The 13121-nt window shown below is 38.8% G+C and overlaps 1 protein-coding gene across 1 annotated transcript in view; it reads left to right on the top strand.

Moving 5' to 3' along the window:
* The window catches only part of C5 (complement C5), a 97036-nt gene that overhangs the window by 64678 nt on the left and 19237 nt on the right, over window positions 1-13121 (top strand). The window contains exons 28-32 of the mRNA XM_036915481.2: window positions 722-893; window positions 3225-3430; window positions 4592-4744; window positions 8198-8260; window positions 11993-12074. Of these exons, the coding sequence (XP_036771376.2) occupies window positions 722-893; window positions 3225-3430; window positions 4592-4744; window positions 8198-8260; window positions 11993-12074 (676 nt within the window). The remainder of the gene's footprint in view (window positions 1-721; window positions 894-3224; window positions 3431-4591; window positions 4745-8197; window positions 8261-11992; window positions 12075-13121) is intronic.

Raw genomic sequence — 13121 nt, 5'->3', positions numbered from 1 at the left:
AGAGATGGAAAAACTCAGGGGTACTTGAACCACAAAATGAAATAATGGTTTTCATTTATTTCAAGAGAATTGTTATTTACACTTAAGAGGACAAAATAATCAACAAGGACCCATTCCCAAGGGTCTAGAGGACCAGTTGGCACCTAGTAGTACATGAGTGAAACACAGACGGAGCTGGGAGAGGAGACAGGCAAGATATTTGCAGCATTGCACCAGGCTTTCTCCTAATCCATTTACCCAAAGTAACAGATTTAGTTGTCTCAGTACAAAGTAATAGACCATTTTCCCAGGAATTCTTAGAAGCAAAAAACATTTTGGCAACTTGGCTGTTTTTCTCCTATTTATGATTTTATTTAGTTAAACTCCTTTTGAAAATGTGAAAAATATGAATCTATCCCAGCAATGCTGAGGGGCAATGAGGAAAGCTGTGTCTATGCTGGATGTTTGTTCTCAGAGGCTAGGTCCTACATGGGAAATGGAAACAAAGGGAAACACCTGTACAGGAGATGTAAGAATTCAGAGGCACAGAGCTCAACCCAGTTTAGACAACCACATTTTTACTTCTGAAATTACGTTCTGTTCCTTCTCCAGGAACGATTAGGTCATTTCTTTTTCCACCTTTCACATTGCCTGCCCCAGGATGGTGCCACCTGGGGGTAGTTCACATCAGTTGATGGGTTGATGCTTGGCAAACTTAGGTATCGTCTGCTCTTGTTTCCAGAAAATCAACACAGCTCTAACTAAAGCTGACACTTTTCTGCTTGAAAATACCCACTTGGACCAGAGCACCTTCACACTGGCCATTGCTGCTTATGCTCTTTCCCTGGGAGATAACACTCACCCACAGTTTCGTTCATTTGTCTCAGCCCTGAAGAAGAAAGCTTCCGTTAAAGGTATGACTTGTTCCATACATTTATGTGGCAAGTGCTTACTGAGCATATAGTCTGCTAATTCTGGGAAGGGACTGGTGGCAGCAAAATTGAGTAGACACGACCCTGTCTCAAAAAACAAGCTATCACAATACTATGTAGTAAGTAAGAAACCATCATGAATGCAATGTATTAAGTGCTGTTATTCAATTAATTCCTTATTTCAACAAATATATATTGAGTACCTGCTATATGGCAGACACTGTTTTGGCCTCTGGGGATAAAGCAACAGACTAAAAGAAAAAAATCCAGACCCTCATAAAATTTACATTCTAGTTAGGGAGAAAGACAAACATGATAAATAAGTAAAGTATTGCATCTAGTGAATAGATTGGTGGTGACCAATGTGTAGAAAAATAAGGCAGGGAAGGAAGACAGGAAGGGTGGTAGACTGTAACTTTAGATTGGTGGTCAGGCTTCCTCACTGAGAGGAAAGTATTTGCATCAAGATTTGAAAGGTGGTGAGGAAGCAAGCTGGTGGCCATCTGGAAGAGTATTCCTGGTGGAGAAACAGGCATGTGCAAATGCCTGATGCAGGAGCATGCCTGGTGCTCTGAGAATGGTAAGGAGACCAGGGTGGCTGAAGAGGAGTGAGATGATGGGTAGGAGCTGAGGGCAGGGAAAGAAAGAGTGAAGGATGAAGGAGGCCACGTAGGGCCTGAAGGTCATGACAGGAATGTGACAGGACTCCTGCACGCAGTTGTGCCATGTACAAGACTCCCAAGTAAGCCAGTGAATTGAACCTGAAATCCAGCCTGTGCTCCCCTTGCCCAGCCATGCACCCTAGTTTGGGTGTGCCTCCACCAGAGCAAGGGGTACCTGTGTCTTACTCCCATCAAGATGCCGTGGGAGCCAGTGGAAACCCTAGACCTTTAACTTCCACTTCAAGTGGGAAGGGAAGGCATTTGAGGATTTTGAGCAGAGGTGTACTAATTACCAGTTTATTGCTCTTTCCACTCTCTTTATACTGTACCAGGCTGGCTATGGATGTATTTCATTTTGAAGAATAAAGATACTGCTTCCTTTAGGTCAAGAGGAAAGAAAAGAGAAAAAGAGTAGCAGGGGTTACAGGCCAGTGTGCCTATACCAGCACAGGCACGGTCAGGCACTCCAGAGTCCTCTCTAGGCTGAGGTTCTAAAGGTTTAATAAATCTTACATGAGTTTTATCACTGTCTACAAAATTTGACATCTGTCATCATTTAAAATGACTGAATCTTAACATACTTGTATGAATCAAAACTACTTGTATAATACTTTTAAAATAACACAAAAAGAAATGTCTTGGATATTGTAAGATACAGATCATAAAATCATAGAGGTTAAGAGCTAGAAGACAATTTAATAATTCAAATAATGTAAAGATTCTGGAAGTAGCTTTAAAAACTAAACTTTTAATTCTTAATACAGCAAATCTGAGTCTCTGAGAGGGTGGGAAAACATTTTGTCCAAAGTCATGCAAATCATGTAATTATGAATTGTAAACAGGCACATCAAAATTTTGACCAGTCATCAAAAATGATTTCCAAATATGCCTTATGGTCTTTTAAAAAATAATTTGTCCCCCCAAAAAGGATTCAAGGTGGCAGATTTAAATGACTAGGGCAATAACAAACAAGTATTATTTAGAAACTAATTTATGAAAAGTGCTGCAAATATGAGATTGTCTTTAGTACTTTGAATTGGGACAAGATAATAAAAGACTGAACAAGGCTTTGGGTGTGATCTCATAATTTCTGTGATGTAGATTATTTTTTTCTGTTAGGGAAAAAAGTTCCTCAATTTATTGTGTAGTGTCAATCATAATAATAATCCTCTGTATGTGTATGGTGTTTTCTGGTCTATAAAAACATTTGCATTTGGTATATCACTTGAATTTCACTGCAACAAAGAAAGTATTACCTACACTTCAGGTATTAGGAAATGAGTCCCACAGAACTAAAAGAACTTGTCCAAGTCTACATGGGAAGTTAGTAGAGACTAAAACCTGGTTGCACTATTTACCATTTACTGCACTTTCCACACTATTATTCTGTGTCTCACTAGTATATGTGGACTTTTCCATGCTGACCATTTCAAATAAAGACAAATAGCTGTATGAATCACTGTATAATGTCCTTAAATTTAGACAAATAGCACTGTATTGTTTTATGTTGGTCACTTTGAGGACGTTCTTCTTGTAAAAGAGTAAGAAACTTCTAGAAACACTACCAGAAGAAATTTCTAGAAATCTGCTCGAATGGTTATGTCAAATTCAAATTTAATCATATGAATGAATGTGATTTGTTGATGTTCAGGTAATCCACCCATTTATCGTTTTTGGAAAGATGATCCTCAGCAGAAAGACAGCTCTGCCCCTAATGCTGGTACCGCACAGATGGTAGAAACCACTGCCTATGCTTTACTCACCTGTCTGAGCTTAAAAGAGATGAATTATGTTAACCCAATCATCAAATGGCTATCTGAAGAGCAGAGGTATGGAGGTGGCTTTTATTCAACCCAGGTAACATTTCTTTGTCTTGTTTGATCCCCTGGAGACATTTTTACTGCCTCCCACACCACTCATTCCATACTCATTCTGGCCTCCATGCTTTTTTTTGTCCAACAAAGGAACATCCCATGTCATAGATATGAATAAGTGATTAGAATCAAAAGACCCTTAGAAATGACCTGCATTGACACTCTTCTTCTATGGAGGAGATAGACATAGCTTAGGTATTTTAAGCTATAAATAACTGTTATGTAATTGTATAATATACATCTATATTCAAAATTTAGGTCAGGTGTTAGCATATTCTCTGTTCCCCGGATGTTTGGACAATGATGGAGTGTGTGTACATGTTTATAAAATTTAGAGCTGGAGGGGTCCTTCAGGATTACTTTACTAATCATCTAATCTAGGGAGGCAAACAGGTTTCATTTTGGGGGGAACATTGGGCTTAGCAGGAAACTGCCCATTGATTAGCATTGGCTGCTATGGACAAGGACAGAGGGGGAAGCCAGGTATTTTGATATCTCTGATATAGTCACATTTCCTGATTTTATCAATGAGAAAGATGAAGCCCCCAAAATTAAGTTCCTCCACTGATTCCTTCAACAAATACTTGTTTAATAGCTACATGTATGTACTTACTAAATGTAATAGATGTCAACAAAGATATCCTACTTTCCCCCCATGAATCTTATATTACAATGGGGGAAGCCAACAACAAATTATGCATAAAAGTATTATAAATGGAGATGAATTCTATAAAGGGCAGAAGGGGAACAGTAAAACAGAATAATGGGAAGGGGGAGCGTATTTATGGCCTCACTTGGAGATAATTAAGCTGAGACCTAAGGATGTGAAGGAAACAGTCAAGCAAGGAGTTGGAGGTATTCTGCAAAGAGTGACTTGCCTGAGGTTACACGTACGGGATATGCAGAGAACCCGGACCTGAGGCCACACTTCCTTCCTGACACTGATAACAGCAGCATTGGTATTGGGAAGGAAAAGACCATCCTTCCACTTCCACATGAGGGCCCTTGACCAGTTTCACTAGATCAGCTGGAGTTTTATCTCCAGACAATGCTATCCCACCCTCTCATAAGAAAGGGTATTTGTAAACACAGAGAGTAAGTAAATGAGCTAAACTGACTTTTGTGCCTTGTCAATTGTTGATAGGATACAATTAATGCCATCGAGGGCCTGACAGAATATTCACTCCTGGTTAAAAAACTCCACTTGAATATGGATATCAATATTTCTTACAAGCATAAAGGTGACTTCTACAATTACAAGATAACAGAGAAGAATTTCCTTGGGAGGCCAGTAGAGGTAAATGAAGGACTTTTTAAACTATTTTATAATTGTTCTACCCTTATTTTGTGAATGTATGTATTCACTACTTCAGCTTATATTGAATACACCTTATGTCCTAAGCAGGGACGCCTACTGTGTCCTGGACATAGGGGACTCAAACAAGCACAAAGAACCTGTGTGCTGGGGGGAAACAGTCATTTAAGCAGACAGTGAAAAAAAAAGAACCTAATCAGTACATGGAAAGACAGAGAGGGGCCTCCTGACTCAAATGGAAAGACGAGAGGAGTTTGAGTCCAGATGGGGAGGTTAAATCTGGAAGATTGGAACAAGTTAGTCAGGTGAGGAAAAGGGAAGAACATTCCACAAAGAGAACAGCAACACTCACAAAGGTAGAGGAAGTGGTAGAGGAAGAGAGAAGACACACTTAGGAGTCTGCCAGTGGTTCCACTGTCCCAACCACACGTGCAGACTGTGGCCAAATTGGAAAACTGGCCTTTAGATCTCCCCAGCAACTTCCCTTGTCCTTCCCTACTACTGGATTTTTAAAAATGAAAACCTTGATGGCCTATGAGAATTTCCCAAAGAAAAGGACACATTGGGAAAACCAGTTTCTGTATCAGTCATAGTAGGTGCTAGTATACAGATGCTAATATGTATTTTTCTAATTACCACATTTTAGGGTATTTTAAGGCATATTAAAATCTATAAGTAAGTATATACAAATAATAAAATATACAAGTAACAGTAAGAAATAGTTCTTACTGTCCACATCCTCCACAAATCTATGTGTGTGAAAAGTAAAAAGGCATGAGAAATAAAATTTAATGCAATGTTGCAAACTATTGACCCTTAATAAAAACATATATAGATAGATATGGATATATATATAGGCATAGATATATTCCACCATTTTAAAACCCATGGATTTCCAATAAGAATCTGATTTCCGAGTCTTTTGAAAAACCCTAAGCTCTGGCAACAGGGTACTGTCAACAGCAGGCCGCCTTCTTCACTTTGCCCTGTCCCCAGAGGTCACATGATATACGTATATGCACCTTCATCCATACTTGGTCTGTGCATGAGTTTTTGCAGGCATTTGTGCTTATGGCCCCCAGCTCAGTAATGTGACTTTGTTCTCTGGGAGCATTTAGAGTTTGCCAGATATTCACATACTGAGCCAATAATGAGAAGCTCTTGGCCTGAAGAGCCTGGTAGGGCCATGCTGGAGAGAGCTGGAGTTATTCTACCCTACAGGGATAATGCTGTAAGGGACCTCTTGTCATTTTTTAATTACTTAAACCTCAGCCCATGATACTGCCTTCCTGTGAAACCTAAGCTATTATTATCTAGTTTGGAATTCTCTATTCTAGCATTTCCTAAAATGTGTTAAATGAAAAAATGTTTGGTGGTCAAGTAAGTGTGGGAAACTCAAGTTTAAATGAACTTAAACAAGTTATTTCATACAGCATACCCTGTCTTTAATATGTATGTGACCAAATGTGGTGATTCTGGGGAAGAATGGCGATGGAGGAGGTGACAGTGGCAGTGAGAGGGAACAGTGTACATTTCCCAACTGTATCTTCCAACTTATGTCCATAGTACTATTCCTTATGCAATAGCATGTTGCAGTGGCTCTCCAGTAAATGCTGCTATACTGCATCAGGAGAACAAGAAAATTGGCCCATTTACCTACATTTACTGAAATGAGGAGGAAGGGCTGACAGCCTTTCATGCATACCAAATTCCTTTCGTAATAGTGCGCTAAGGAAAGGGAAAGGCAGACTGCAGCCTTGGAGTGAGCAAAGACCGGACTCCTCAGGCCTCTTGCTCAAAATAGTCTCTCCCATGCTTTCCACAAAGCAGGGAGCATATTTATGATAGAGTTTCCCTGAAAGGGAGAATTATTTAACTCAGTAGTTTTAACCTAAAGTTTTTGCTCTCCTCCTTGCAAAATGGGAAGAAAAGCGGCAGCATCTAGAATGGGGGGGTGCCAGGGGTTTTAGGTGGGGTGCCAGGGGTTTCAAGAAACAAACAAGTAGAAAGTAGAAGAGACAAATATGAGGTGAGAGAGGTGTGCAAAAGGGGAAGGTGGGAGGGGCAAACATAGATTGCATCCCCTTCAGAGTTATGTTGAGGTTCCCTATTCTTGGTGCTAATGAAAACAATCTTCTTTGACACATAGGATGGTAATACCCAAGCTAGGCACTGAAAGGAATTAATTCAGTTAAAGGAGATGGCAATCCAGTTGTCACCATAACCATATATAAATGAAAATGTAACCAAAAGAGACCGCTAAAATGTTGGTTTTGCTCATTTACTCAGGAGATCTCAGACATCTTATTTACATGTAGAAGGGAAGGGGAATTTCCAGCATTTTAAAAGTGGCTCTATGCTGAAAAGATGCTCCACATCGCTAATCATCAGGGAGATGCAAATTAAAACCACAATGAGATATCACCTCACACCAGTTAGGATGGCCAACATCCAAAAGACAAGAAACAACAAATGCTGGCGAGGATGCAGAAAAAGGGGAACCCTCCTATACCATTGGTGGGAATGTAAGTTGGTTCAACCATTGTGGAAAGCAATGTGGAGGTTCCTCAAAAAACTGCAAATAGAAATACTGTTTGACCCAGTAATTCCACTCCTAGGAATTTACCCAAGGAAAACAAGATCCCTGATTCAAAAAGCCATTTGCACCCCTATATTTATTGCTGCACTATTTACAATAGCCAAGATATGGAGGCAACTTAAGTGTTCCATCAATAGATGAATGGATAAAGATGTGGTACATATACACAATGAATATTATTCAACCATAAAAGAAAAAGAAATCCTGTGATTTGCAACAACATGGATGGATCTAGAAGGTATTAGGCTCAGTGAAATAAGCAAAGCAGAGAAAGACAGACACCAAATGATTTCACTCATTTATAGAGTATAAAAACAAAGCAAAACAGAAGGAACAAAATAGCAGCAGACTCACAGACACCACGAAGGGACTACTGGTTACCAAAGGGGAGGGTTTTGGGTGGGTGGATGGGGAGGGAGAAGGGGATTAAGTGGCACTACAATTTGCAATCACAATATAGGTGTTGGGTAGTGCAGGGACGGTAATGCAGCACAGAGAATACAACTAATAACTCTGTAACATCTCACTATGTTGATAAACAGTGAGTGCAGTGAAGAGGGTGAGGACTTGATAATGTGGGTGAACGTTGAACCACTGTGTTGTGTATGTGAAACCATCACGTATCAGTGATTCTTTAATAAAAAATAATAAACACATTTTAAAAATAAATAAATAAAAGTGGTTGTGTGCACAGGATCTTCAATGCCTTGTCCATTTAATCTCACAAAATCTCTGAGAAAGGAAGCTGGCAGGTGTCAGCTCACTCTTTTCATTGCTCTCTCCTCCCTCCCTATTAAATGATGAAAGAAAGCATGGTTTCTCATTTGTCTTTCCAGGTGCCCCTCAATGATGACCTTGTTGTCAGTACTGGATATAGCAATGGCTTGGCTACAGTGCATGTAAGTATTTCACTGAGAGCTTATTTAATTCAGAGTCACATGTCTGCTTGTATTAAGTAACATAAGAGAAAGTTAGGGACTTTGCCACAAAGTTACAGAAACCGAAGCTTGGGTTACCATGACTAAAGTAGCGTTCATTTATCTAATTCTTTCTAGCTATCTGGTATCTATCCTCATGATTTCTTTTCAAAAACAGTTATATCATTTATCAAACATTTAGTGAAGGCCTAATACCCATTCTCCTTAAAGTTTTCCAAAAAGTAGAAGGGTGGGGGGGAATACTCCCAAACTCATTCTACAAGGCCAGCATCACTCTTATACCAAAACCAGGCAAAGACACCACAAAAAAATAAAACTATAGACCAATATCCCTGATGAACATGGATGCAAAAATACTCAACAAAATATTAGCAAACCAAATTCAAAAATACTTCAAAAAGATCATCCATCATGATCAAGTAATACTCCAGGGATGCAAGGATGGTACAACATTCAAAAATTCATCAACATCATCCACCACATTAACGAAAATGCATCATCTCCATAGATGCTGAAAAAGCATAAAAGCATTTGACAAAATTCAACATCAATTCATGATAAAAACTCTCAACAAAATGGTTATAGAGGGCAAGTACCTCAATGTAATAAAGGCCATATATGATAAACCCACAGCCAACATCATACTGAATAGCAAGAAGCAGAAAGCCTTTCCTTTAATATTGGGAACAAGACAAGGATGCTCACTCTCCCCACTTTTATTCAGTATAGCTCTGTAGGTCCTAGCCATGGCAATCAGACAACACAAAGAAATAAAAGTCATCCAGACAGGCAACGAAGAAGTCAAACTGTCACTGTTTGCAGATGACATGATATTGTACATAAAAAACCCTAAAGAATCCACTCCAAAACTACTATATCTAATATCTGAGTTCAGCAAAGTTGCAGATACAAAATTAAATCTGTTGCTTTCCTATACACTAACGATGAACTAGCAGAAAGAGAAATCAGGAAAACAATTCCATTCACAATTGCATCAAAAAGAATAAAATATCTAGGAATAAATGTAACCAAGGAAGTGAAAGACCTATACCCTGAAAACTACAAGACACTCATGAGAGAAATTAAAGAAGATACCAATAAATGGAAACTCATCCCGTGCTCATGGATAAGAAGAATTAATATTGTCAAAATGGCCATCCTGCCTAAAGCAATCTACAGATTCAATGCAATCCCTATCAAAATACCAACAGTATTCTTCAAAGAACTAGAAAAAATAGTTCTAAAATTCATATGGAACCACAGACTCTGAATAGCCAAAGCAATCCTGAGAAGGAAGAATAAAGCTGGGGGGATTATACTCCCTGACTTCAAGCTCTACTACAAAGCCACAGTGATCAAAACAATTTGGTACTGGCACAAGAACAGATCCATAGACCAATGGAAAAGACTGGAGAGCCCAGATATAAACCCAAGCATATATGGTCAATTAATATACAACAAAGGAGCCATGGATATACAATGGGGAAATGACAGCCTCTTCAACAGCTGGTGTGGGCAAAACTGGACAGCTACAAGCAAAAGAATGAAACTGGATTATTGTCTAACCCCATACACAAAAGTAAACTCAAAATGGATCAAAGACCTGGATATAAGTCATGAAACCATAAAACTCTAGAAGAAAACATAGGCAAAAATCTCTTGAATATAAACATGACCAACTTTTTCCTGAATGCATCTCCTCAGGCAAGGGAAACAAAATAAAAAATGAACAAATGGGACTACATCATCCTAAAAAGCTTCGGTACAGCAAAGAACACCATCAGCAGAACAAAAAGGCATCCTACACTATAGAGAATATATTTGTAAATGACATATCTGAAAAGGAATTAACATCCAAAATATATAACGAACTCACACGCCTCAACACCCAAAAAGGAAATAACCCAATTAAAAAATGGGTGGAGGATATGAACAGACACTTCTCCAAAGAAGAAATTCAGATGGCCAACAAGCACATGAAAAAATGGACCACATTGCTAATTATCAGGGAAATGCAAATTAAAACCACAATGAGATATCACCTCACACCAGTTGGGTGGCCATCATAGAAATGACTCGAAACAACAAATGCTGGCAAGGATGCGGACAAAGAGGGACCCTCCTACACTGCTGGTGGGAATGTAAACTAGTTCAACCATTGTGGAAAGCAGTATGGAAGTTCTTCCAAAAACTAAAAATAGAAATACCATTTAACCCAGGAATTCCACTTCTAGGAATTTACCCTAAGAATGCAGGATCCTAGTTTGAAAAGACATATGCACCCCTGTGTTTATTGCATATGATACTATTTGCAGTAGCCAAGAAATGGAAGCAACCTAAGTGTCCATCAGTAGATGAATGGATAAAGAAGAAGTGGTACATATACACAATGGAATATTATTCAGCCATAAGAAGAAAACAAATCCTACCTTTGACAACAACATGGATGGAGCTAGAGGGTATTATGCTCAGTGAAATAAGCCAGGTGGAGAAAGACAAGTACCAAATGATTTCACTTATCTGTGGAGTATAAGAACAAAGCAAACACTGAAGCAACAAAACAGCAGCAGACTCACAGAACCCAAGAATGGACTTACAGTTGCCAAAGGGAAAGGGACTGGGGAGGGGTGGGTGGGAAGGGAGGGAGAAGGGGAATAAGGGGCATTACGATTAGCACACATAATGTAGGGGTGAGCACGGGGAAGGCAGTATAGCACAGAGAAGACAAGTAGTGACTCTATAGCATCTAACTATGCTGATGGACAGTGACTGTAATGGGGTATGTGGTGGGACTTGGTAATCGGGGGAATTTAGTAACTACAGTGTTGCTCATGTGATTGTGTATTAATGATACAAAAAAAAATAGTTACATTAATCCTTGTATACATGTAGTCTGTGTATTTTTGGAATGTGTGTGTGTATATATATATATTTTTCTGCAGTTAGTAACATAGTCACAGTGCATTTATCCAGTGTTATTGCAGATTGATGCATATATGTAAGGGCTGAAGTTTCTTTTATTTTAGTCATAGACCACATGTACATACATAAACAGCTTAGAATAACTTACAACTGCCAAATATCTAAAAAAAATATAAACTATGTATTCTGAGCATAAATTAATATGCTATTAATGGTTTTAATTGTATTCTTACCTTTAGCGCATTTACCCCTTCAAAGATTGTTTATAAGATTTCATGGTAGCAAGGAAATAGATTGTCTACTTTTCCATAACGTCTAGTTGCTCTCAATATACCTACTTCTGGCAACACTCCTGCCCAGCCTCACACACCTGTAATTTGTTGTTCACTACCGTGGTGTGTGGGCTGGGAGAAAACCACAGTTCTTGGCTTCGTAGTGTTACATGGAAAATTTGAGTGTGCAGGCACAAGGATAAGAGTCTCAGGAACTTTCCTGTAGAGTGAGGTGCTCAGATTTGACTGTGTGGGATTTAGACCAAGATTCTGCCTGACCAGAGGTTGATTTTTGCTTACTTTGGGCTTCTTAGCTATGTTTCAAATTACAGAGTTTGATGAAAATCCAGCTTCTGGGAAAATGGGTCTTTATATCATTTGCACTGGATTATGAAAATGATATTTCAATATTCCATATACGACAGCAGTATTACCATAATACCTTTTCCACTTTCCCATTTAAGATAGAATCTTCTTAAGTTTACTTGTCTCAATGTAGGTGGCAACCGTGGTTCACAAAACCAGTACCTCTGAGGAAGTTTGCAACTTTAATTTAAAAATCGAAAGCCAGGACATTGAAGGTAAAGCATAATTTATACTGTAATGTTGGCTAAACAAAGAGAATATCAGACAGCCTCCCTAATTAAGAAGTATGTGCTTGCTCAAAAAACAAAATTTCTTAATCAAATTCTTTAGCACATTGACATCCAAATAAACATTACTGTCATTTATTATAATAGAGGTAACTCTTGGGCAATAGCAGTGAACTGGTGTTAAATAACAGTAACTATGTATGTACTATTGATCAAGAAATTGTTTTGACTAACTACATTACTTTTTAAGAATGTAACTAGTTTTAAAGCCACAGAAAGATCTAATTTCAGAATTTCTGTTACTTTCATGTCAACGTTACATTCTACCACCTTGAATTTGTCTTCTCACACTGTTGAATTTCCATCCTTTACTCTTTCTGTACTCCAAGGATTCAGACAAATACACATTTCTCTGCTTCCATCTTCAACTTGATCTCTCTAGTACTTATGATTTTTTATCAGGGTGCCTTTTTTTTCTCCACCTGCATCCTTCACAACCCTCTTCTGGTGGATTGTTCTCACCCCCCTCCCCCAGTCTAAAAGCAAGTCCTCTAGCACACCCCAGTCCTTCTCTAACCATGGCCTCAGGGGCAGGGTGTGTGCTGCTCCTCTGCCCTGATAGCTTCCATTTATGGCTCAGAAGCCTGTTCCTACAGAAAATGTTCCAACTACCAGCGAATCCAGGCATCAGTTCCTCCTCTCTGCAACCTCCTCCAAACACATTACCAATACATACTTACCTTAAATGACTCCTTCCTTAAATTATAAGTTCTTGAGAACAGAGAACTGTCCTAATTATTTAAAGACTTCTTGGTACTGTCAGTAGTCATGAATTTCCATTAAGAACCCTGAAATTGCCAACTTCCAAATCACAAATCATTAAGTGTGTTCAGAGCCTGTTCAATAATACACTGTTGTGTGTTGATGGACAGTGACTGTGAACGGCGATGTGGGGGGGACTTGGTGAAGGGGGGAGCCTAGTAAACATAATGTCCTTCATGTAATTGTAGATTAATGATACCAAAATAAAATTAA

Source organism: Manis pentadactyla, chromosome 3 (genome assembly GCF_030020395.1).
Source record: "Manis pentadactyla isolate mManPen7 chromosome 3, mManPen7.hap1, whole genome shotgun sequence".
NCBI classification, from domain to species: Eukaryota; Metazoa; Chordata; class Mammalia; order Pholidota; family Manidae; genus Manis; species Manis pentadactyla.
The sequence above is the reverse complement of the archived record's forward strand: the minus strand, read 5'-3'. Positions and strand labels throughout refer to the sequence as shown.